We start from the raw sequence: 27,266 nt of genomic DNA, 5'->3' as shown, positions 1-27,266 counted from the left end.
TCCACTTCCCTTCCAGCTCCCTGCTTGTGGCCTGGGAAGGGAATGGAGGATGGTCCAAAACCTTGGGACCCTGCACCTGCATGGGAGACCCAGAAAAGGCTTCAGCCTTTTGGCTTTGGATCAGCTCAGCTCTGGCCATTGCGGCCGCTTGGGGAGTATATCAGCCAATGGGAGATCTTCCTCTCTGTCTCTCCTCCTCTCTGTATGTCTGCCTTCCAAATAGAAATAAATAAATGAATGAATAAATAAATAAGGGATGAAGTTAAAGTGAGGTCACCAGGGTAGACCCTACCTAACTCAGTGCAACTAGTGAGCTTATGAAGGGAGGAAATGTGGACACAGGGAGATTCCAGGAATGTTTGCACGAAGCCCATGTGAGGACACAGCAATAAGGTGTTCATCTGCAAGTCCAGGAGAGAACTTGGGAGAAACCCAACCTGTGGACACCTTGATGTTGAAATTTAGTGGCAAGAATTGTGAGGGAAAAAAAATCTTGTCTAAGCCACCCAGTCTGTGGTTTCGTCATGCCAGCCCTAAAAAGCTAGCACCTAGCCTATGATGTAAAAATGTGACATGTCATCAGAAGCCTTGAGTAGTCAGATACATAAGGGTCACAAGAGAGGGTGGTGATGCCTCGTCTCGTGTCTGCTGGGGCACACTGCTCCATCTGTCTGTCCGGCTCCCAGCATTCCCTGCTTTCTACTTCTCAGGATACTGTCTAGTTTCTGCTTTACTTTTTAATTTGACTCTTTTTCTCCTTCCTTCCCTTAAACTTTCTTGCCATGAACTGTATGATGCCAATAATACCACATATCACTCAAGGATCTTAACGAATTACATTTTCCCAGTTTCACACAGGGGGAAAGAGAGGAGCAGAGAGGTTACCTAACTTGCCTCAGGCACACTGCTAGGGAGTGACCGAGTTCTAGAATGCATGCTTTTTTATCACTGTGGGACACTAAATTTTACATAAAAGCAAGGGATGACCTCAGACTTACCTGACTCAGTCCACTTATGTTGCTGAAACTGGGTAATTTATAAGGACTGAAATTTGTTTCTCACAACTTATATCAGGAAGTCCAAACTCAAGGTGTTGGGAGATTCAGTGTCCTGTGAAGGCTCTTCGGCATGTTTGGCGACTCACCCAGAGGAAGGACAAAAGGTCCCGGCTGCTTCTGCTGAGTCCTCTTACAAGGGTGCTAATCCCGTTACAGAGAGTGATCTTCATACGGGATAGGTAAGTCGTCAGCCACACATCCTCCAGCCCACGTGATCCTATCCGCTCACCTGTCACTCAAATGACCCCATCTCCAGGATGTACTTGCCCCACCTGGAATTTGGCGGGTGGTAGTGGTACCATGTAACTACTCCACTTTCCAAGTTCATAAGCCTGGTGATGAGGAGGGGCTCCCTTCCCCTTCCCTTCCCAGCCTACTCTATCCCTGAACATGGTTCACATATGTCTGGGATTTCCTCACTTTTAAAATAAACAGTATCATTTTGGGGCCCAGAGCAATAGCCTAGCAACTACAAGTCCTCGCCTTGAACATGCTGGGATCCCATATGGGCACCGGTTCTAATTCCGGCAGCTCCACTTCCCATCCAGCTCCCTGCTTGTGGCCTGGGAAAGTAGTCGAGGATGGCCCAAAGTCTTGGAACCCTGCACCCACATGGGAGACCCTGATGAAGCTCCAGGCCTCTGGCTTTGGATCGGCACGGCTCCAGCCTTTGTGGCTGCTTGGGGAGTGAATCAACGGATGGAAGGTCTTCCTCTGTGTATATCTGACTTTGTAATAATAAAAATAAATAAATCTTTTAAAAAATAAACAGTATCACTTTGTAAGCCATACTTGTGCCTGTAGAACGTTTTTAAAGTAGGAAGCAAGAACCTATGAAAAAAAAATATTAGCCTCAACCTAGCCCATAACATACCCCCATAGCTGAACCACCTCCTAAGTCCCCACCAGCCTTGGGTTCCAGCATAAGAATTTTTGGCAGACACATTCATTCAAACCATAGCATTATCCTCTCACAAATGTTTCGTTTTTACTGAATTGAAGGGGAAGAAAGAGAGTGACTTCTATTTTTTATCTATGTTAAAGTCACTTTTAAAATTGCACATTCCCTCCTTGGGAAAGTAGTATCTAAAAATCAAGTCTTTTGGTAATAGCTGAAGTCCATGCACATACAACCCAAAAGCAATTAACATATGTGCAACTTCTAAATGCAAATTTAAAAAGTATCCAGAATCACACCCTGACAATGTAATAAACATCTTAGTCCAAGTTAACAAGAATCCAGCGAAAAGGAGCAGGAATGAGTAGTCTTCCAAAGCTTCATGGAAAAAGAGTTTTGTGAAAAAACGATGCAAACAGGGATTGGTGACCGAGATTATCTGAGCCACAGGTGATTGGTAGGTGGGCAGGGATTAGGGAGAGGGACTAAGAGGGATTGATGGGTGGGGTTCTTGGGTAAGACGCCATGAGGTTACATCTCACTGGTGGATAATGGTTGAGGCCTGGGGCCTGCCCACAACCCCTGCCAACCAATTCCCCACGCCGCACCCCCCTTCCAGGCTCACCTGGGTTGGATAAAATGAGCCTCCACGTGTGCCCCCTTCCCTCTTTACCTGGCTCTTCCCTGTCCTCCTTTACCTGCCCCCTTCCCCTGCCTTGGCAACCTCCATCCAACCACCGTGGCAGGAGCATTTCCCTTCTTGGTCTCTCCACCTCCCCAACCACCCCAACCCCGCTCCTGTTCCTATCCAGCTGGAATAAAGGACCTACTAAGCACCTTGCTGCAACTGGCATTTTGGCTTGCGGTAAACTTATCGTGAAAAGAGGACTTGGCTGTGGGAAATTAGCTGCGCGTAAGAACTTAAGGGCATCTAAAAACTAACAGCTCCCGGCTCTGGCTGCTCCTCCCAGAGGTCAAGCAAGCTTGCAGTACGGAGGCCAGCATTTGTGGTGTGGCTTTGTAACACAAAGTTTAGACCTCAGTTCTGATGAAAAGCTTTTTAGAGAAAGGATCCAACATGGTCAGCGGCCAGACAACGGCAGAAGGAGGATTCAAGTGTGTGGTACCCTGTGACCCAGCACCCACCAAAGGATGGAGTGGGTTCTTGGCACCAGCCAAGGATTTTCCTTCATATATATATATATTTTTTTTTTGGTTCTCCTCTGTGTCCCGCTTCAACTTGATCCTGTTTAGTGAATGAGGCTGATGGCAAAATGGAAGACTGAACAAAAAGCTCCCTGCTGAAGCGCTGTCACAGCCTTTCAACCTAGGCTCCCAGGAACTTGGGCAAGCGGAAGAATCCTTTGTCTTCAGATGATGACAGGAGGAGGAAAAAATCCCAACTATTCGGCTGTGGAGCATCACTCAAGCATGCCTTAATGGGGAAGGTCTAATGAGGAATGTGGGCTTTGAAAACCCCAGTATTAAAAGCCCCCAGTGCTTCTCACTGTGTGTTCCACACAGTTAGAATTAATGGGATTCGAGCAAGACATTAGAGATTAGGTACTATTTTCCCCAATTTGATGGCCCCCGATGCTTCTTTGCTTTACCGGTCATGTTCAAAGAGATCCTGGCCTGCTATTACAACAAAACGTGTCCGAGAAAATATTCCCTGTGCTTTGTGACTTCTAAAGGCGGTTACAGAAATACAGCATAAAAGGGACTACCTAGGGCACCACAGCCGCCGCCAGCCCTCACAGCCCTCTGCCCTCCCGCGGGTGACCTATTCATGGATTCCTGCTCAGGAGCTTAGCTCAAGCGTTCACAGGGAGCTGGACCTAAAATCAACCCTGAACAATCTAGGAAATCAGGCAAAGCTCCTTCCAGATGTGGTATTTTAGGTAGACAAAATGCAAAGATCCTGCCGGGCTTTCTCACCATAGAATGAACAGCATTTGCCCCACACCCCTCCCCCCAACACTTTACTTTGGACCTCGGAAAAATGCTGCTCATGAAACAGAGTGAGACCACAAACACTGGAATGCGCATGTGTGAAGAAAGAGCAGTAAGGCATAGAGATTATGGATCACACAGAACGCCGCTGTTATTTTTTTTAAAGTATATGTGTATTTCGGAAGGATGAACAACAGATGAAGACCACTGAATGTAAAATTGTTGTGGTTTTATGTCAAAGGTGTATTTATTTGAACAGCAGAATGACAATGAGAGAAAGTGACAGAGAGACTGAAAGAGAAAGATCTTCCATGTCCTAGTCCACCCCCCAGATGCCTGGGTCTTGCTGAACGTGGCAGCCATGATTTCCGTCCTGGTCTCCCACACAAGTGGGTGGTAGAGATCGAAGCACTTGCCTCTTCCATGGCTTGCAAAACTGCATTAGCAGGGAGCTGATTTAGAAGCAAAACATAGCCTGCAGTACCACAATGGTGGGCCCAATTTTCCTGATTTTTATTTTAAAGGGGCTGGTGGTAATGAGAAGTTATTGCTTCAGAAAGGGAGTTTCAGACTGGGAAGATGAAAAAGTTCTGGAGATGGACAATGGTGATGGCTGAACCAACAACCTACTTGATGCTGAGGGATTGCACACTTTATATGGTAAAAAGGATAAAAACTGCAGCTGGCTCAAATGGTTGATCCTCTACTTGCATGTGCCAGAATTACATATGGATGCCAGTTCATGTCTCAGCTGGTCAGTTTCCCATCCAGCTCCCTGCTTCTGGTCTGGGAGGGCAGTGAAGGATGGCTCAAGGCCTTGGGACCTTGAACCCATGTGGGAGACTTGGAAGACACTCCTAGTTCTTGGCCTTGGGTCAACTCAGCTCCTGCCATTGCAGCCATTTGGGATTTGAGCTAGAAGATGAAAGATCTTTCTCTTTGTCTCTCCTTCTCTCTGTAAATCTGCCTTTCCAATAGAAAGAAATAAATCCTTTTTTTAAATTATAAAAATTATCTGGTGTAAATATTACCACAAGAGTCACCAGTATTTCAGTAGCAAAAATTATTACTGGGCCCAGCATGATAGCCTAGTGGCTAAAGTCCTCACCTTGCATGCTGAGATCCCATATGGGTGCCAGTTGTAATCCTGGCAGCCCTGATTCCCATCCAGCTCCCTGCTGTGGCAAGGGAAAACAGTCAAGGACAGCCTAAAGCCTTGGGACCCTGCACCCATGTGGGAGACCTAGAAGAGGCTCCAATCTCCTGGCTCTGGATCGGCGCAGCTCTGGCCATTGTGGCCACTTGGGAAGTGAATCAATGGACAGGAAGATCTTTCTCTCTGTCTCTCCTGTTGTTTGTAAATCTGCCTTTCCAATAAAAATAGAATAAATCTTTTAAAAAATATTACTTCATGATTGCATATTTATTATTGAAACTTGAGAAAAATATAACATAGAAAAATACATTATTTGACAGAGAGGAAGAGCATCCATCCGATGATTCACTCCCCAAGTGGCCCCAATGGCTGGAGCCGAGCTGATCCAACACCAGGAGCCTCCTCCAGGTCTCCCACACGGGTGCAGGGTACCAAGGCCTTAGGCCGTCCTTGACTGCCTTCCCAAGCCACAAGCAGGAGCTGGATGGGAAGTAGGGCCACCAGGACTAGAACTGGCACCAATATGGGATCCCGGCACGTGCAAGGCGAGGACCTTAGCCGCCAGGTTACCACACCAGGCCCATCAGTCACTTTTAATATTAAATTTTAACTTAGTATTTTAATACTTTTAATATTTGTGTGTGTGTATACACACACATATTCAGCCAAATTCTGACAAAAATATACATTTAAATATGTAAAGAAATAAAACCTGGATTGTACTACACAAATTACTTAACAAACTATTTTACCCAAAATGTATGAAAAATTGGAGTAGGCTTTAGTCTAGTAATTAAAACTCCACGTAGGACACACACATTCCATAAAAGAAAGCTTGAATTTCAGTTCCAGCTCCACTTCTGATTCCAACTTCCTGTGGAGATACACCATGAGAGGCAGCAGGTAGAGGCTCAAATACTTGGGTCCTACAACCCACAACGCAGACTTAGATGGAGTTCCTGGTGCAGCCTAGCCCAACTTCAACTTGCATGATCATTTAGTTGTGATAAGTCTAGAGGTATTTGAGAATACTTAGAAACTTTCTGAAGAAATAGAATTAAAAGATAGGTCTACTTGGGTAAAAAAACCAAGTTTGACATAATGGCATTGTGGTACAGCAAGTTAAGCCACCACCTACAACATGGGCATCCCATATGTACACCAGTTCAAACCATGGCTGCTCCATTTCCAGTCCAGTTCCCTGCCGTTGCACCCAGGAGTGGAGGGAGTCCTTGGGCCACTACATGCGCATGGGCGTCCTGGATGAAGTTCTAGGCACCTAGCTTCAGCATGGTTCAACCCTAGCTGTTCTGGCCAATTGGGAAGTAAGCCAGCAGATGGAAAATACCTTTCTCTATCCCTTCCTCTTTTTTCTGTGACTCTGCCTTTCAAATAAATCTTCAATGAAAAAGAAGCTTGTTCTCTTTAAAAAAAGAAGTCTGAAACTCACACACACTTTCAAAACACACATTATCTATGAAATTTTTAGATTCATCACACAATTGCTGGTATGATCATTTTTTTAAAGATTTTTAAAATTCTTACTGAAAAGGCAGATTTATGGAGAGGAGGAGAGACAGCGAGAAAGTAGAACAGCCAGGACTGGGATTCCAGTGCTTACAGGTGGAGTATTAACCAACTGAGCCTTCATCTTAGGCCCAAGAGTCTTCTTTGATAAAGCAACAGAGAAAGAGCAGAAGAAAGAGAGAGATCGTCTAGCTACATCCACAAATGGCTATGATAGGCAAAGTCAGACCAAGCCAATGCTAGGAGCCAGAAACTCCATCTGGGTCTCCCAGGTGGGTGGCAGGAGCCCATATACTTGGGCTATTTTCTGCTGCTCTCCCGGGTGCATTAGCAGGGAGCTGGGTATAAGAGGAGCAGCCAGGAATCCAATCGGTGCTGATAGGGGACGCTGGCATTACACAGCCTGATTCATCCACTGCACCCATCTTTGACAGTTTTGTAGAATTAGCAATTCTAATTTCATTTTTATTTGTTTAATTTCTAGGAGTATAAACTTGGCCTATTCTATGATCCCTCACTAATCCTTTTGATAAAATGTTTGTGCATATCCTCTACCAATTTTATTTTGTGCATGCATTTTTCCTAATTTATAAGTAGGAGCTCCTTTTATTTTAAATTCTTTAAACATTTATTTATTTTTACTGGACAAGTAAATTTACAGAGAGAAGGAGAGACAGAGAGAAAGATCTTCCATAAGCTGGTTCACTCCCCAAATGGCCAAAACAGGAGCTGAGCTAATTTGAAGCTAGATTACAGTTTGCAGACTACAATATCTAACACACATGCATATATACACTTATTAGAACTAATATATTTGACAAGGTTTAACATATTCAACAAGGATACAAATATTAACTGTACTTCCACACACCAACAATGAAGAGCCTAAAAATGAAATTCAGAAAATATTTCCTTTTAAGATTCATGACCAAAAAAACTTGGGGATAAACTTGATCAGGGAGGCAAATGACTAACTGGAAACTACAAAACGTTACTGAAACAAAGAAAAAAGGACACACATAAATGGAAGACATTGCACATTCAGATTAGAAGGCTTAATATTCTTAATACATCAAAACAACACATACTCAATATAATTTCTACCAAAATTCCAAACAAACTTATTGCAGAAATAGCAGAAATTCATCCCAAATAACAACAACAACAAAAAAACTTTACAAACAAAAAATTGAGGTTTCATATTTCCTGTTTTGAAAACATCTTACAGAGCTACAATAACCAAAACAATGTGCTGGTAATAACAATAGGCATATGGACTACTGGAACAGAATACAGAGATGACAAATCAATCATTGCATATATGATCAAGTTGATTATTACAATGGCGTAACATCTTTTACCAATAGAAATTGTGAACACTGGATATGCTCATACTAAATAATGAATTTATGAATTTAGCCCCTTACAGTACACTACATACAAAAATCAACTCAAAATAGATGAATGGTCTGTAATATAGGAGCTAAACATAAAACTCTTAGGAAACTCTTAGGAAAACACAGAAGCTTGTAACATTTTTGGATTTGGCAATAAATTTTTTGTAAACAATACCAAAAGCGCAGGGCCAATGTAGTGGCACAGTAGCTTAATTTTCTGCCTGAGGTGCCATGATCCCATATTAGCACTGCACTGGCTAGCTTCCTGGCCACTACACTTCTGATTCAGCTACCTGTTATTGTGCCTGGGAAAAGATGGCCAAAGTCCTGTGCCCTTGAATCCATGTGGGAGACCTAGATGAAGCTCCGGGTTCCAGGCTTCTGAAGGTCCAGCTTTGGCTGTGGTCACCACATAGCGAGTGAACCAGAAGATGGAAGATCTCTCTCTGGCTCTCCTTCTCTCTATATATAAATCTGCTTTTCAAATATAAATTTTAAAAGCCTTTTAAAATTTTTAAACTTTCAAGTATCAAAAGACGTTATCAACAGGATAAGAAAGTAACATACAGCGTGAGAGAAAATATTTGCAAATCATTTATCTGCTAAGGAATCACCCAGACTATAAAAGGAAAAACACTTCAATCACAAAAACAAATACTCCAATTAAACAAAAATGAAAGGCTGGAACAGATATTTTCAAAAAGAATACACAAATGGCCACTAAGCATATGAAAAGATATTTAACACCACTAATCATCAGGGGAATGCAAATCACAGATTCTACTGCATATCCATTAGGAATGCCATTAAAGAAACTTAACAACAGACAATAGCAAGTCTTGGCAGGGATCCGGAGAAGCTGGAGCGCTTGTGCATTGCTGGTGGGAATGTAAAATGGTACAGCCATTGGAGAAAACAGTACGGCCCTCCCTCAAAAACTAGACATATAACTTGCACGTGAGCTGGTAATGCTGCTTCTGGGTAAATATACAAAACGTTTGAAAGCAGGGACCCAAACAAATGGGATACCTGCCTACAGTGGTCTATTCTGGCACCTGCTGCGGTGTGGACAAACCTTGAAAACAGTATACTAAGTACACAAAAACTATATGCTGATATTTAGAGGAGTAGTCTGATTTGCAAAGACAGTACAATGGTGACTACCCGGGGTTGGGAGTAGGGGGCAGGGGCTCGAGGAAAGGGGAGTTGGCCTTAAAGGGTACAGGCTTTCACTTTGGGAAAACATAAACATTCTAGAGACAGATGGTGGTGACAGCTGCACAATGAGAATGAACTTAGTGCCTCGAAGCTGCGCACTTGAAGATGGTTCAAATGGTAAATTTCATGTTAGATATTTTGCCATAATTTTATTTAAAGTGCATTTGCTACAAAAGAATTCAAACAATACAAAAACATAGGAAACTTATTTCACTTTTTTTTTTTAATTTCTTACTTATTTGAAAGGCAGAGTGACAGACCTCACAGACACAGAGAGAAATCTTTCAACCATTTTGCTTCCCAAATGCTTGTAACTGCCAAGCCTGGGTTAGGCCAAAACCAGGAGGCAGGGACTGATTCTGGGTTTCCTGCGAGGGTGGCAGGGAGCCAGGCCTTGAGCCCTCACCTGCTGCCTCCCAGGGTGCAAGCCAACAGGAAGCAGAGGCAAATTCAAGCCCAGCCCATGCGATGAGATGTGCACGTCCCAAGCAGCATCTTAACGACTATCAACAAGCATCTACTCCTTGGGCCCAGCGCAATAGCCGAGTGGCTAAAGTCCTCACTTTGCATGTGTTGGGATTACATATGAGTACTGGTTCCTATCTCAGCTGTTCCACTTCCCATCCAGCTCCCTGCTGTGGCCTGGGAATGCAGTCAAAGATGGCCTAAATTCTTGGGACCCTGCACCCACATGGGAGACCTGGAGGAGGCTCTTGGCTCCTGGCTTCGGATAGGCTCAGTTCCAGCCATTGCGGCCACTTGGGCATTGAATCCGCAGATGGAAGATCTTTCTCTCTGTCTCTCCTGTTCTTTGTAAATCTGCCTTTCCAATAAAAATAAAATAAACCTTAAAATAAAAACCTACTCCTTCATCTTCGTGTCCAAATCTCATTCATGCAGTTTCCTTCTGGTTTCAGGAATGAAACAGATTCAGTTTTCTATATCCTGCTCTTAGTATTATTTTTAAAAATTCCTTTTGGCCCTCATTGATTGAAACTAACATCTTTCTTTCCTCATTCACTACATTCTGAGACGAGACATCACTGCTATGTAGTTGCAGTCATAGTTTGGCTGAAGTAGTTGTCCAAGTTGTTCTGTTCTCCATTTGCTGCTGTGGTACCAGACGTCCTCTATAGACCCCAATCGGCTGCCTTATCCTCCATATGCATCAGGGCTTTTCATCCACTGTTCCATCTTTTCCACTGAGAACCAGTTCTCACAGGCAGACCCAAGGGCCTGGGCCAGGTGACCCAGGAACTGCCACACCCTCTCCACCTGGGGCTCACCCCCCACGCAGGCGGGCCCAAGGACCCTGGCAAGGCAACCTGGGCCCCACCAGAACTCCACTCCTGGGGCTAATTCCTTGATTTTTAATATGTCTGCCAGATTGGACATAATCGCCACAACCCATTTTTTATTAAAATCTCCATCACTTCAAAAACAAACACCATTTATACTCATTCTCCATTGCTACCCTAGCTTTACACAACCATTAATCTACTTTCTGTTTCTTTGGATTTGCCTTTGCTGGACTGTACACAGGGCCACTCAACAGGTGTGCCCTTCGGCCTGGTTTCTTCCACTCTTCTTTCACTGAGCATGTATTTGAGGTCCGTCCATGTTGTAGCATATACAGCAGCAGCACTCAGTTCCTTTTTATTGCCAAATAATACTCCATTATGTGACTATTCACATTTCGTTTAATGGACATTTGAGTCTTTTTCTGCTTCATGGCCAATGTAAATAATGAGGCTCTGAAGACGTGAATGTAAGTCTTTGTATAGACATGTGTTTTTATTTCTCCTGGGCATACAATAGTTGGGAGGAGAATGGCTGGCTGATGTAGCCAGTCCCTGTTTAACATTTTAAGAAGCCACCTTCTGTTTTCCCAGTGTGGCTGCATCATGCCACGATTCCCGCCTGTAACACATGGGAAGGTACATTCTCACCTCCATAAAGCAGCAGCGTAAACGGAATGAAGTAAGGATTTTGACAAGGAAGCGTGTGGCTTCTCCCAGGCTGGAGATACAGGATGGGAGACGCATTTCCTCTTTCTACTTTCTGAATCTCTAAATTCTAACTACACAGCTCCCTAGAGCTAGAGTTCTTGGCACGAAACGCTCAGTAACCCATGCCAAGACCTCCCTCATTATGATGAAATACCCCTCCCTGTGCGCAAACACATTCACAAAGCTAAATTTTAAACACAGTTGTTGTGTCCTGGTGAATACAAAGAACCAAGCATTCATCACTCTCTCTGGTTTTAAATGGAACATTTACTCACTGCTTTATTACTCTGACTTCAGACTGTTACAGACACGCTTTAACTGAAGGAAAGAATGATGCCTCTTCCATTATTATATTCAAATAACAAAGTCAGAAAATATAGAACTGGAGGCATGCTTTTCATGAACAGCCAATTTAAAATAACTGACAACATGAATTGTTGACACACAATCTATTCATCTCTCTGCACATTCAAGATCAAGTTGAGGCTTAACACAGACTGGGAAGCTACTGTTTGTCCATCCTCAGCAAATTCAACCAACACTCAAGGAAATTGGAAATGGACATCATAGTGAGTCAGAAAATATTCATATTGTGGGGCACTAACCCCCAAAGAAAAGAAGCTCTGTATGGTACTTGGCAATGGCCCACTTATTCAAGCAAAATGCATTTTCGTGATTAAAATTATTTTGTTATTTCAAGGTTGGGATGGGTTGGAAATTATTTTCTATTCTGTGGTCTACTTAGGTAGGATGCATCACTCCACTGCTGGCTGACACCATCAGATATTCTGGACTGGAAAACAGTCTGCTGTCTACTTTATTTTTTTCTACTTTCTTTTATGAGCTAGGTTTGTTGTATGAATTGAGTGGGAAGCAACATAAATAGACAATTCTAGAAACTATCCTTGAAGAGCACCAATCCCCACTCCAGCCAAGAAATTGGTAATTTTCTCTCTCTGTTTTTCTTAGAGAAACACATCTTCCATAAGCGCCATCCCCTAGAATAAAAGACAGTCTGGATCCTACTTTCAGAGGGGACAAAGAAGAATATCTTGGGGCTTGAAATGAAGTAATGGTACAAGCCACATGGGGCTCATCAGTCAATCCAGTAGATGAAAACAGAACAAGCTCATCTTGTAAGATGCTAAATGAGGACTTGGGATTCCCATAGATGGGGATAAAGCTATATTTTTCTTAACACCAAAGAAAGTATCGGGACTAAGATCCAATGAAGTTCCTTCTGCCTGCAAATGCCTGAAACTTTGGAAAGAGATCTACACTAGACTTTGGCTAATGCGTTTCAAATGCAAAGTGCTTATCTGCAAATAAAGATAGCTGGCAAGGAAGCAGGCAAATGAGGTAAAGAAGAGAAGGCAGTCAACAAGAACATACAAACATACAGGGTTTTCAAAATTGTAACTACCAAAATAAATGTATCTCTTTGTTGTTTTTTGAAGATTTATTTGTGCATTCATTGGAAATGTAGAATAAAAGAGAGAGACAGAAGGAAAGATCTTTCATCTACTGTTGCACTCCCAAATGATCACAAATACTGATCCGAGTCAGGCTAGAGCCAGAAGCCAGGAACTCCATCCAGTTCTCTCCCTTGGTGGCAGGAACCCAAGTACTTGGGCCATCCTTTGCCTCCTACCATGTGCAACAGCCGGAAGCTGAACTGAACTTGCAGAGGCAAGACTTGGTCAACATTTCAACATGGGATGCAAGCATTGCATGTGGAATTTGCTGTGTCCCAAAATACATACTTTGGCTACTAATTTTCCCATCAACTTTTGAAAACTCCCACTTGTAATCAAGCTGGATACAACTGTAGTCAACAGAAGCACAGCTCCACAGGCAAAACTCCGGGAGCTAGGGGAACACATACAGCTTCGGCGGGTCCCATCCCAGGGAAATGGGAACTGGGCCCTTTGTAGACCTGCTACGATTTGTAGTCAGTACTGGGTGCAGAGTTGGTCCTGGTGTTATTAATCCTAGCGGCAAAGAGAGGTAAGAGTAAACTCTGAAACAAAGTAGAGTAAATGCTAGGATGGTTGAAAGTTGAGCTAACGTACAGAGAAGTGAAGGGGTGAGTATGGCAGCAGCCGGGTCAGCTTCAACTGGAGAGAAAGAGAAAAGGAAAATTCCCCCTCATTGGAATCAGAAACCTAATCCTTATTTATTTATTTATTTATTTATTTATTTATTATTGGAAAGGTAGATATACAGAGAGAAAGATCTTCCCTCTACTGGTTCATTCCCTAAGTGGCTGCAATGACCAGAGCTGAGCTAATCTGAAGCCAAGAGCCAGGAGTTTCTTCTGGGTCTCTCACTCAAGTGCAGGGTTCCAGGGGTTTGGCCCGTCCTCCACTGCTTTTCCAGGCCACAAGCAGGGAGCTGGATGGGAAGTGGAGTGGCCAGGACTTAAATCAGCACCCATATGGGATCCTGGCATGCGCAAGGCAAGGATTTTAGCCACTAGGCTACTGCACTGAACCCAACATCTCTTCCTCTTAATAAAAATCAAACTTGGGCCCAGTACGGTAGCCTAGTGGCTAAAGTTCTCACCTTGAAAGCGCTGGGATTCCATATAGGTGCCAGTGCTAATCCCGGCAGCCCTGCTTCCCACTCAGTTCCCGGCTTGGAACCTGGGAAAGCAGCTGAGGACAGCCCAAAGCCTTGAAATTCTGCACCCATGTGGGAAAACTGGAGGAAGTTCCTGGCTCCTGGCTCCTGGCTTCTGGATTCAGATCAGCACAGCACCGGCCATTGTGACCACTTGGAGAGTGAATCATTGGACTGAAGATCTTCTTCTTTGTCTCTCCTCCTCTCTGTGTATCTGACTTTGCAATTAAAAAAAGTAATAATAGTAATAAATCTAAAAAAAAATTCAAACTTATCCTAACAAAATAATAAACAAAAGAAGCTAGCATAGTATCTGACCCATAGCAAAGACAGTAAGTATAAATAATGTTATTATATAGTAATTTCCCTTTTTCTATTATGCAATCCTTTCTTACTCATTTTGTCTTATCTATGAAATAAGCAAGGTGGTAGAAGTACTTCGCAGCACCTGGGTTCAGAGATTTTTGTTTTGTTTTGTATTTTGCATACATTTTGGCCCTCTGGAAGGAGTCCTCACAGACTGTCCTTCAAGTTCAAATCCATGGACTTACATATGTTGGGATAACTTTCATGAGAGTGCCAACAGCCACTGAATCATAGACTTTGAGCCAACAGTCCCACCACGCAACTGTGAATGCAATCCTGAAGAATCACACAAATTTTTTTAACCGTCCTCCTGCTGCTGTCTTACCCTTAGGTCAATGGCTGCCTTGTTTTTGGCCTATTATCCATGAACAAAGATCAACATATGAAAAACATACACAAAGAAGCAAGGCCTAAGAGGAAAGTGTCAGCTGTTTTCTGCTTTCCCATCTCATGAGTGAGTTTCTCTCTTCTTCTTGTCATTGTTTGTCTCAGCCCCCAACATGTGTACTTATTTCTGGAACCCCGCCAGACCCTCAGTCTGAATTCCAGCAGTTGAATTCCCAGTTTCCATGAGACAAGGCTTACACTCTGCGAAATTCTCAGAGGATACACATAAGATGATAAAAGCCTTCAATTACATGCACCCAACTCCTCCAATGTCCATCTTTTCAAAGGAAAATGGAAAGACAGCTTATTCTAGAAGCTCTTTCTTCTTATCTCCTAGCAAATGTGTAGCTACAGCATATAACTGAATAAGTGATAAGTGCTTAGATTAATCTGAAGGATGTTTCCTTGCACTAACTTGACTGCTTTTATATCAAATTCACACCACAGTTCATTTTAGATTTTGACATCTTCTTCAGAATCTCAGGATCTGTCTTAAGCAGGTTTCCAGGAACCAAAAAGAGAGGGATGGGTCCAAGCTAGCCAGGATTCAGCAAGCAGCAAACGCGCTGAGGATGTACCCATTGGGTGTGGAGTTCCCAAGATCACGCCAAGTGTCTGCTTGGGAAAGCCAGACAAGCGCACCTTACAGGGAAGGCGAATGCCAATGAGTAGAATGCAAATGAGTGGAAAGGTAGTCAATGGAGCAGCAGAGCCAGCTGAAGAACAAAGCAGGTGCACTCCACTGTGATGAGGTAAGGGCTAGGAAGGAACACACAAAGTGAGATAAGGTTTGGTATCATGAATACTCCCATGAAAGACTGTGGTGCCCGTCTCATAACCAGGTCTCTTCACCAAGCAGTGGGCATGATTCTGAGCATACACATCCACTGAACCATTGGTCAGGGCTCTACCAGTTCACACCTTGTGTCTGACTTCCTACATTCTCTGGATTTAGTCCCTTGTTGGCTTAGAACTGTTTATTTCAGGGCCCGGTGGTGTGGCCTAGTGGTTAAGGTCCTCGCCTTGAACACGCCCGGGATCCCATATGGGCACCGATTCTAATCCTGGCAGCTCCACTTCCCATCCAGCTCCCTGCCTGTAGCCTGGGAAAGTAGTCGAGGATAGCCCAAAGCCTTGGGAGCCCACACCCATGTGGGATACCCAGAAGAAGTTCCTGGATCCTGGCTTCGGATCAGCCTAGCATCGGCCATTGCGCTCACTTGGGGAGTGAATCACTGGACAGAAGATCTTCCTCTCTGTATATCTGACTTTCCAATAAAAAGAAAAACTTAAAAAAAAAACTGTTTAAGAACTGTTTATTTCTCATTTAGGGTTTCTCCTTGGTTGCCAGGTCTGATTTGGGGGATGAAGGTTTTGTCCTGGCCTTTGCAGGTGATGGAATGAGTCCAATCCAAAGTTAGAACCTAGCCAAAGTAAAAAGTAGCAGAAAAATAAGTTCTAGAAGGATATGGAGTCAAATTCCTCTTATTATTATTTATTATTTTTTTGGTAGGGGGTGGGGTAAGGATTTATTATTTGAAGGCACAAGAGGGAAGGAAGAGAAGGGGGGAGAAATATGAGAAATCAGCCATTTGCTGGTTCACTTTCCAAGTGGCAGCAACAGCCATATCTGAGTTTCAAGGAGTACTTGATCCATCTTCTACAGTTTTACCAAGCACATTAGCAAGGAGCTCAGAAGAGGAGCAGGCAGGACTCAAACCAGCCCTCTGGTGTGTAATGTCAGCCTTGCAAGCAGTGACTTAGCCTGCTTACCACAGTGTCTGCCCCTCCGATTCAATCCTTATGACAGGAAAAGCCACCCCCGTTTCTTCACACAGGAGACCTTACGCATGCATTGCTTCACCTGCTTCACACGGTATGCTGCTCTTTGAACTGATGGTGACACGGGGGTACTGTAGATAGAAGAGCTCTTTGGAACAACAAAATGATCATACAGTTCTCAATAATTTTATTCACTTAATTTTTAAATCATTATTAGAGAGATGGGGAGAATTCTCATCTACTTGCTCACCCTTCAGACACCTGCAGTAGCCAGGGCTTGAAACCCAGTTTAACTCTCTCTCTTGGGTGGCAGGAACCCAGCCACCTGTGCTATCACTGCTGCTTCCCAGGGTCTGTATTATAGAAAGTGGAATTAGGAGCTGGATATGCTGGATATGCTGGATATGCAACACTGGATTTCTGGTTCAAGAACACGGGTGCCATAGCTACTAGTCCAGATGTTTACCCAGTTGTCAATATTTTTCAGATTCAAATTTTAAAAAGTCCTAGATCTGCCTTTACTACATCTGAGTTTTCTGGCCTTTACCAAGTTTCTATAAAATGGAAATAATAGAAGGAGTTCCCATTTTGTGATGTTTCCATGAGCTGGTGTGCCTGCTATAGAACATAATCTCCACAAACCTAATCAGACAGTTGCAGCAAAAACTTGGAACATCGTTGTGGTTCAGTGGGTTGAGCCACCGCCTGCTATGCTAACATACCATTTGAATCTCAGATAGAGTCCTGGTTGTTCCACTTCCAGTGCAGCTTCCTGTTGATGCACCTGAGAAAGTGGCAGAGGGTAAGTCCTTGGCTCCTGAATCCATGTGGTAGATCAGGATGGAATACCAGGCTCCTGGACTCATCCTGGTCCAGTCCCAGCCATTGTGGCTGTTTGGGAAGTGAATCGAGTATGGCAGAGCTGGCTCTGACTCTCTGTAACTCCACCTTCCAAACAACTAACTAAATCCTTAAGGAAAAAAAAAAAAACAAGCTACCTGGAGTTTGCTTGGAGTAGAAAATAACCCAACAAATGAACAGTGATAGAGTGAGAGTCAAGCCATATATTTTCTCCCCAGTCATTTTTTAAAAAAGGATATTTACAGATTATGTTTTATTTATTCCAACAACTACCAGGAACGTTCACAATTGGTTTTTGGAGACCTTTGTCCTATTATAGACCCAGGAACTGCCTCAAAAATGCCAATGACTTGGGCCGGGGGATTGGAGAGTGGAGGTTTAGGGTGGAAGAAGGCAGCTTTAAGAGCCACACTAAAAATCTAGAATTTGAGTACACAGCAGGAGCAGGGAGAGCTGGAGCGACATAACCCCGTCCCTTGCATCTCACCACAGCCTGCGAGACTCCGTGTAAGCTGACCCCTGACTCCGTGATGTCTTAACCAGCTCTTCCTCGTGCCAATGACTTTCATTGCCAAGACCTTGCCTTGGCCCAACTTACAAATTTGTTCACCTGTCCGATCTCTTCCTTCTCACCATCAGGTCTCAGCTCAGATGTTATCGGCTCTGAAGCTTCTTTCATGATCGCCCTCATGGATGTTAGCTCTCTTCCCCGGCTCCTACCTGACAGGTACTTATCATATCAAGGTGTTTCTGCTTTTCTGGTTTTTTTTTTTTTTTGGTCCTTAATAGTACTTAACACACCCTGAAACTAAATTGTCACACACCTGTTGATGGCTAATCTTCCTTCCAGAACATAAGCTCCTCAGGAGCAGAGGACTCTTTCGTTCATTGTTTCAGAGTGACGTAACCACCACTGCTGATGGTGATGTAGAAAATCTGCAAGCATCAACTTGGCTATAGGAGTGGCTGGTTACCCCCATATCTTTTTTTTTTAAAGATTTATTTTTATTTTTTTTTTTTTACTGGAAAGGCGGATATACAGAGAGGAGAGACAGAGAGGAAGATCTTCCGTCTGATGATTCACTCCCCAAGTGAGCGCAATGGCCGATGCTATGCTGATCCGAAGCCAGGAGCCTCTTCCGGGTCTCCCACGCGGGTGCAGGGTCCCAAAGCTTTGGGCCGTCCTCGACTGCTCTCCCGGGCCACAGGCAGGGAGCTGGAAGGGAAGTTGGGCTGCCGGGATAGAACCGGCGCCCATATGGGATCCCGGCGTGTTCAAGGTGAGGACCTTAACCACTAGGCCACCGCGCCGGGCCCATACCCCCCAATCCTTACACTTCCACTTCCAGTTCACACTGTCGCATCACAAATAACATCTGGATTCATCTCAAAGTACTGCTGTATAGCTTAGCCCACTGGATATTCTAACAACTTCGATAGATGAGAATGTTTCATTTAACGGGTCAGAAACCACGGTGCAGTGAGTTATGCTGTCACTTAGAACACCCGCATCCCATATGACAGTGTGTAGGATCAAGTCCCCCTTCCAATCCAGCTTCCTGCCGCTGCACACCCTGGTATGCAGCAGGTGTGTCCCTGCCATTCACATGGGTGACCAGGAAGAAGGTCCTGGATCCAGACTTTGGTCTGATCTAGCCCTGGCTGTGGCATGCATTTTAGGGGTGAATCAACAGAAGGAAGATCTCTCTGCCTTTCAAATAGATAAACAATAAGTAAGCTTTCTTAGAAAAAAAATGTCCCAGACAACCATCGTGGTAGACTGGACAAAGCCTCTGCCTGCAGCACCAGCATTCCATATGAATGTCACTCGTGTCCTGGCTGCTCTATCTCTGGTCCAGCTCCCTCTCATGGCCAGGGAAAGCAATGGAGGATAGCCAAGTAAATTCTTGGGCGTTGGCACCCACATGGAGACCTGGAAGAAGCTCCTGGCTCCTAGCTTGGGTCAGCTCAGCTCCAGCTATGTAAGCCAGTTAGGGTGTGAATAAGCTAATAGAAGATTCTCTCTTTCCCCCAAGACCTTTTTCTCTGTATCTCCCTTTTACTGTAAATCTGCCTTTTAAATAAAAACAAACAAATCTTTCCCCAAGATTTGCTAAAATCACATAAAAATTTCCAACCAAAAAATGCAGTTCAACACAGAAAAGGATATTGCAAATAGATACAGAAGAATGAGAAATGCAGGTGACGTAAGAGCAAAGAGGAACAGCCATCCAGGACTGTTTTGTGCTGAGTATCAGCTTCCCACTCAGGAAAGTGTGCTCTGAAGACAAAGCAGGGAGGATCTTTCACTCCTGGCCCTCAGACCGCCAGTCCTCAGGACAGCTTTAGTGGGGGGAAGCTATTAGGAGGGCCAAGAGGCTGGGCTGAGATCCAGTGGGAGCAGCTCAGCCTGGCGTGGTTTCCACTGAGAAGCCCCCAGGGACTTGCAAGCACAGGAGATGGATGGGCGGACTCCTGGGATGCAGTGAGCAGAAGAGCAAGGGTTTTGCAGCTTCTTGGATCCAAGCTTCATGGCCTGGAACCACATCAAAAAGGAGAGATGTGGGAGAATCCGCCCGTGCAAGAGTGAAGATACAGGATGTCCTCTGAGGTTTTGTTTGCCTCCAAGATTGATAGAAAGCTGCTCACTATGGGTCGCCAATCGCACAGTCGGTTCACTAAAACGAAGTGCCTGGCTTTTGGATTAACTATGTGCATGTGCAGGAGGCTTGGGAACCCATTTGCATTAAAAAAAAGAATAATCCTTATGGATGCTAAGATTTCCTTGGACACCACAGCAGCCTGTCGCTTGAATAAATGTGATTGAATAAACAACACTGATAGGACCACCAGCTCAGTCTTGGCTAAAAACACCTCAATCAAAGTGTAAGTAACTTTTTCCAAGTTGAAGACACCATTAAAATGAGAGAGAAATTTAGCCTGCTTGCTAAAGTTTCAAAATAAGTTGTTCTAGCAGCCTGTCTGTATACTACCCTAGATGGCCTTGTAGCAAAGATATTTTAATAAGACCCTCTCTACTCATGAACTTATTTCCATTTTCTTCATTCTTACATGAGAAAACTGTCGATAAGATGAGAAGGTGGAATAGAAGGCAGAAGAAAGAAAGAGAATGGAGTTAGGAAGGAAGGCCTTTTAGCTTCTAGACGTTAATAATCTAACAAAGGAATTAGGTTTCTTATGAGAGACTAAAGTGAGTGGAAAACAATTAAGCTACTACTGGCTATCCTACAGAGAGAGGGACAGAGAGAGAGAGAGAGAGAGAGAGAGAGAGAGAGAGAGAACGTTTCTGAAGGCAGAAGTCATCTTGGCAAACAAAGGAGTTCTCCAGTGTGGAGATTTATTAATTGTGAAGATCTACCCCCCAACCAGACCACCAGATGCCCAAGGGACCTGAATCTCAGACGTTCTGGGCAGACTGAGAATGTAGCAGAAGCAGACTTTCTGCTGAGTCTGCGGACTGACACAGCATGCCTGGGAAGGTGTGAGGTGTCTTCATTATCATCTCCCTCTTCCTTTAGTGATTATGGTTTGAATGTATCTGAGTACAAAGTTCTGTTAAGATTCCCAGACTCTGGACCTCTGTCCTCTGTGTATTAATGAAGTGGGGTTACATAGTTGCTCAGTTCCCTTTCAGCTTCAAAATTGAGCAAGTCACTTAATTCTTACGAGAGTGTTGTACATGAAATGAGATATACTCTTCTAAGACATATGAAACAAGGCAAGCAAAATCCATTTGGTTTTAAAGAGGTTACGGTTGACTGACAGGTTGATGCTAAATGCAAGCAACTTTCTCATTAGAAGACAGCATGGGAACAGTTGCTTGGTGTACAGACTGACCCTGCATCTCACATCCGAGGGCCTGTGTGACAATCCCAGCTCCACTTTCAACTCCAGCCTGCTGACAACCCTGTGTCCTGGGAGGCAGCTCAAGCAGTTGAGTCCCTGCTGCCCAGGTGGGAGACCTGGATGGAGTTCCTGGCTCCTGGCTGCAGCGTGGCCCAGGCCTAGCTTTCAGAATTATTTGGGGAATGATTCAGTAGCTGGAAAATGTGTGTGTGTTTCTATTCCTTTTTCTCTCTGTGTGCCTTTTAAATAAATATATATATTGAAAGTTAATATTTAATCCATAATTTGTACATAGTATATCATAAATACAGATAATTATGCCATAAAAATTATATATTATAGAACATATTGTGTAAGAGGTTATTAGCATAAGACATTATATGTTTGATTTATTATAATTTTGTATACTTATAACCATGACATAATATACAATTCATATAAATTTTTTTTCCCTCAGGGCAGTGGATTTCCCTTAAATTCTAAAACCTACATTTAAAGAGCACATAAAAGTACTGTTTAGGTGGAGACACCATGAAAATAAGTTCCACAGAACAGTAAATGGTCATCCAATTGTTCATCTTGAACTATTTAATGGGGTGCTTGAAGAGCAGTCACATCTATGGTACAGGATGAAGAATTTTGGAAACAAAAAAGTTTTCCTCTAATAGGTTTAAAAACCTGTGTAGCAGAAGGTCAATCCCCGATTTCATCCAGACAGCAGTTCTAGGAGCTAGACAGGGCCAGCTGTTTGGCATAGCATGTTACATGCACAGGCTCTGGAACTAGAATGCCTGGGTTGAATTACTGACTCTCCCTTGAACCAGCTGTGAGAGCCTCAGGCACTGCTTCAAACTGCCTCACTTACCCACCACAAGAACCAGTATCATCTTCCTTATAGGGTTGGGGAAATTAATCAATTAACACAGGTAGTCCTCTGGGGGTAGAGCCCAGAACATGGGCAGCAGCAGCCAGCACAAGCCAGCAGTCCCACAAGTTTGTGTTGACTGTTGTTATTGCTGCTGCTTCATTTGTGAACCCTTGCGAGCAGGTGCATCCCCACAGCAGGTGTACCTGCTTTCCCAGCCACAATGCAGAGTGAGTCACAATAAAATCATGCTGCCAACTTCCTGAACGATTGAATTACCCAAGCATCCACTTAGAATCACTCGAAAACATGACCCTTTCTTTCTGAAATCCATAGACCCTTTCCTCAACCCCGCCTTTCCTTTTCAGGAACTTTGAAATCCCCAAAGAAGGTGATTTGAAAATGATTTATTTTATTGCCACTCCCTTTATAATTCCTTTTCTTCATTCATACTCCTGCTTCATTTGCACCTAAAGAAAGACGATAGTTCATTAAACTGCCACTCCAACTGCAGTTTATAAACCCCCTGGATAACGTGAGCACGCCCTATCTACATAGGACTTATTGTGTTTTGCGTCTTCCTTTAAAATGAACAGGGTCACCACACCTTGGAGAAATTATAGACATTTTGTATGAGCTAACGTGCACTTGTTTTTAAAGATCTAGTTTGTACATGATTTGTCATTAAATTTCATTTTAGTCTCAGTTCTAAGTATGCCTCAATAAAATGGACTTTCACCAATGCTCAAATACCTGGTGACAGACAAAATAATGTCCTCTCCCCCAACAACATTGTAAAATACTAGGTTAGGCCTGGCGTGGTTGCCCTGCAGCTAAAGTCCTCATCTCGCATGTGCCGGGATCTCTTATGAGTGCCAATTCGTATCGCAACAGCCCCACTTCTCATCCAGCTTTCTGCTTGTGGCTTGGGAGAGCAGTCAAGAATGGCCCAAAGCCTTGAGACCTTCCACCCATGTGGGATACCTGGAAGTGGCTACTGGCTTCAGATCAGTTCAGCGCTGGCCACTGCGGCCACTTGGGGAGTGGACCATCAGATAGAAGATCTTTGTCTCTCCTTCTCTCTGTAAATCTGCCTTTCCAATAAAAACAAATCTTTAAAAACAAACCCTAGTTTAATACAACAAAGAGGAAACTAAGATTGTAAATGGAATTAAGGTAAATAATCAGCGGATTTTCAAATAGGAAGATTATTCTGGATTATTCTGGCAGGCCCAAATCACAAATATCCTTAAAAGTAGAAGACGGGAAGTGAGGCAGAACTTGGAGGGATGCAATGTGAGGACTCAGCCTGGGAAGATTCTAGAAGCTAGACGGTAAGGAGATCGACTCTCCCAAGGAGCTTCCAATGTGGAAGACAGTCCTGCAGACAATTTCAGGTGAGCCCAGTGAGCTATGTGTCAACACAGAACCTTCAGAATGTGTGTTAGTGAATGTGAGTCCTTGCCAACTACTGCTTTCTGGTTTATCTGAGCCCACCTCCCATTTCTGAACACCTGGCCAGCAGCCTGAGCCTCCCCACTTCACTGCTCATCTCTTTGTATTGTCTTTGTGTACATATATACACGTTTTCACTTTTTTAAAAAATACTTATTTTTGTTTGAAAGGCAGATGGAGAAGATCTTCCATTCACTGGTTCATTCCCCAAACAGCTGTGATAGCCAGAGCTCAGCTGACTCAAAGACAAGAACCAGTAGCTTCCTCCAGGTCTCCAACATGAATGCAGGGTTCCAAGGTTTGGGGCCATGGACATGAACAGCCGGGACATGAGCCAGTGCCTGTATGGGATGCCAGTGCCACAGGACAGATGACGAGCCCATCGTCCTGCCATGTCATCCCTGCATGTTCATGTTTATTTAAGACAGAAAGACAGAAAGACAGATCTCCCATGTGCAAGTTTACTCTCCAAATGCCAGCAACAGCCAGGCCTGGGCCAGGCTGAAGCAAGAGACTCAAGCCGAGTCTCCCGGTGGATATCACGGACCTAAACACCTGACAGCCATTGTTGGCAGCTCTGACACCACACGGCACTGCAGGTATGTGCATTCCCATACTGCCTATACTCTTGTTGTTTGGGACATTTTGTATGCCAACAAAGCCTGTCTCCTAGAAGAATAAAAAGCAGCAACCTGATCTGATCTTTTTTTTTTTAAGATTTATTTTTATTGGAAAGGCAGATATACAGAGAGGAGGAGAGACAAAGAGGAAGATCTTTCATCCGATGATTCACTCCCCAAGTGACCACAACGGCCGGTGCTATGCCGGTCTGAAGCCAGGAGCCAGGAACTTCTTCCAGGTCTCCCAGGCGGGTGCAGGGTCCCAAGACTTTGGGCCATCCTCGACTGCCTTCCTAGGCCCCAAGCAGGGAGCTGGATGGGAAGTGGAGCTGTCGGGACTAGAACTGGTGCCCACATGGGATCCTGGCATGTTCAAGGCGAGGACCTTAACCGCTAGGCCACTGCACCAGGCCCTGCACAGCTAAAGTTTAAAACTCAGAGAAATTGGTCACAGATGGTCCCATATTCTTGCCAGCAGCCATCCTCCCAACCTTTCTTCCTGGAAAATGAACCTCAACTTGTCTCCAGACTGGCAAAGATCCCTTGAATTCAGAAAAGGTAAATCTCCATTGTGGAACCCATGAGAGAAATCCTAAACCGTGGCCATTCCAACCCCTTCATCGGTGATTGGTCTAATGGTAGGCAGGTGGCACAGTTCTGATCAATGAGATGTAAGCAAAAGTCTGATGGAGAAACCAGAAGCCAAAACCCTGCTCGGAATGAAGATGCAATGCTGGACATGTGGCATCTGTTATTCAGCCATGAACACAAAAGCCAGTGTCGTAAGAATGAGAGACAGGGAAGTGGGCTCCTTCCTGACAATACCAAACTGCTACTCTTTTCCTGGTTAACGCAGCTTCAGGGTCCTGTACTAGGAGAAGACCAAACTGGAAGTTACTTAGTTACTTAGGGCCACTCTAAGGCGGACTGGCTGATGTACAGACATCCACATCTAGCTCCTCAGAAAGCTAAGGGAAAGTCACGCAGCTTACAGGGGAATCTTGTACAATCTTGACTGACTGCTACAAACCCCAACTCTCACAGGCTCGCTCTCTCTCTCTCACTCACTCACACACACACACACACACACACACACACACACACGGGGGGGGGGGGGGAGGATGTGAAACATAATCCCAGCAGAAGACAGACCTCCAATGCAGTGCAAATGTTTTTCTTTCCCCATCCTCAAATGAAAGGACTTTTCTCCTTCAATTAAAGGGGTCCACTGAGGAAGGGGTGTATGGGCAAAGCACTCATATATCCCACTGTGCCAGGCTGTTAATATTCTGAAATTTTCAAAAGAAATATTTTAACAAATGCTGTTTATCTCTGTAACACACTGGGAAGCAGAAATATGAAAGACCAACGCGCAAACCGGATTCAGTCACACAGATGAATTGAGGCACACGACAGGATGGCCAAAGCCCTCAAAAAGGAATAGAAATACACAGAAAATGTACAGCGATGCTCTTGAATGGCACTTAAGACTGACTTAATCCTGAGAATTTAAAAGCAACAAAAGATAGTTACACAATTAATTAGACAATTATACAAACATTAAAATATTTGTGAGTGGAAGGAAGAGCAGGCATTTTTCTAGACACACAGGTATAAGTATGCCACTATTTTAACCCTGTAGTTAATCTTTAATCTGACTTGTAACCAAAAAATTGCTGTAGTAGCACAGTTTCATCCGTAAGAACATCCATCAAATGAGCACATCCCGCCCCAAACCCCCGGGGAGGATTTCACAGCATAAAGGAGGTAGACCAATTTTTCTTCTCAAATATCAAGCTATCCCAAATATTTCCAGCAAACAGAGTGGTGGAAAATATCACATTCAGTCCTATTCAAGCCACACTCGGCGATATTTTCTATTATTGACGAACATGACAGAAGTTTCCCCTTTAAAGTCTGAGTGACGTGGGTAGTGGGCCCAAAAACCTACCTTGGAGATGATCAGGGGCTCTCCGTGCTCCAGGCCACCTTTCAGCGTGAAACCCCACGGAGCCCCTCCTTCCAGGAAGGCTTCCAGGTAAATGTACCTTCCCTGGGGCGCCAGGTCCCGGCCCAGCGTGGCGCCGGCCTCCTCGACGTGCTCAGGGGTCCTCATCACGCCAAAACCATGGTCCGGCCGGCGGCAAGGAGAAGTGCGCGGGGCACGCTCGGCAGGCGCAGCCCCCAGCACCGGTTACCCCATGCTTGGCGCGGGGCACGCCGGCCCAGGACAAGGACGCCCCAGACGCGCGGCGCTTCGCCGCGGCTGCTTCTGGAAGCGGGGAACTGGGGGTCTCCGTCTGGCGCTCTTCTGACTGGGGAGATCTTCCCGAAGGAATGCCGGGTTCGCGTCACAGCCCCCGAGGGTCTGCAGCTCTCCGCTCCGCGGGCTACAGCCGCCCGCACAGCCACTCGGACGCGACCACGGCTCCGGTTTCACGAACGCACACGTCAAAGAGGTTTCTGTGTAAGTTCCAGAGAAAGGGGAATGCCGCTCGCCGCTGAGGAAGGTTGAAAAAAAAACTGCGACAACTCCCAGGCACACCTCCTTTTTTTTTTTTTTTTTCCTTTTTGATTGATGAGCAACCTTTCTTCCTCCCAGAGCAAAATTTACCATTACAATAGCCGCTTCCCTCCCCAAACCCGGCTTTCTAAACCAGCCAGCATCAGACTTCAGCCTGAGGTCGCATTCCCTAACTTGTCCCAAAGAGGCTGGCGCTGCTCTGCGACTTGGTCCGGTTTTCTTTTTCTTTTCTTTTTCTTTCTATTTTTTCTTTTCTTTTCTGTTTTCTTTTCCTTCTCTCTCTCTCTCTTTCCCCCAGGAGTTAAGTTCACAGCTTGTTTAGTGGGAGCGGGGGAGGAGGAGGAGAGAGGTGCAGAATATAGCGAAAATGAAAAAAATACTAATCCTCAATGGGGGACGGGGGAACCATCTAGATGGCAGGTCAGGATTTTTCTTTGATATTTTCTGGGATGAGAAGAGAGAAAGGGAAGGAAACGCAACCTTAAGCCTTGCTAGACACAATTTAGCTCATTACAGCAACCTAATAATTAAAAACAGACTTAGAGCTGAGGTAAAACGCAGAAAGTTCAAACTAACAGACACGTGGCTAATTATCAAGGCCTGGAACAAGGCTGCTAGAATAACCCCGCCTTATAGCAATTAAAGGGGAGCTGCCTGGAAGGAGACACGGGCATTGTTATTAAAAAAAAAAAAAAAAAAAA

At 44.4% G+C, this 27,266-nt stretch overlaps 1 protein-coding gene across 1 annotated transcript in view; it reads right to left on the bottom strand.

The window, feature by feature from the left end:
• Nucleotides 1-26,157, bottom strand: part of SHROOM3 (shroom family member 3) — a 301,901-nt gene extending 275,744 nt beyond the window's left edge. The window contains exon 1 of the mRNA XM_040966942.1: nucleotides 25,993-26,157. Within this exon, the coding sequence (XP_040822876.1) occupies nucleotides 25,993-26,157 (165 nt within the window). The remainder of the gene's footprint in view (nucleotides 1-25,992) is intronic.
• Nucleotides 26,158-27,266: the final 1,109 nt, after the last annotated feature.

This window comes from Ochotona curzoniae, unplaced genomic scaffold, assembly GCF_017591425.1.
Source record: "Ochotona curzoniae isolate NIBS_2020 unplaced genomic scaffold, NIBS_Ocur_1.0 scaffold_4506, whole genome shotgun sequence".
Classification (NCBI taxonomy): domain Eukaryota; kingdom Metazoa; phylum Chordata; class Mammalia; order Lagomorpha; family Ochotonidae; genus Ochotona; species Ochotona curzoniae.
The sequence above is the reverse complement of the archived record's forward strand: the minus strand, read 5'-3'. Positions and strand labels throughout refer to the sequence as shown.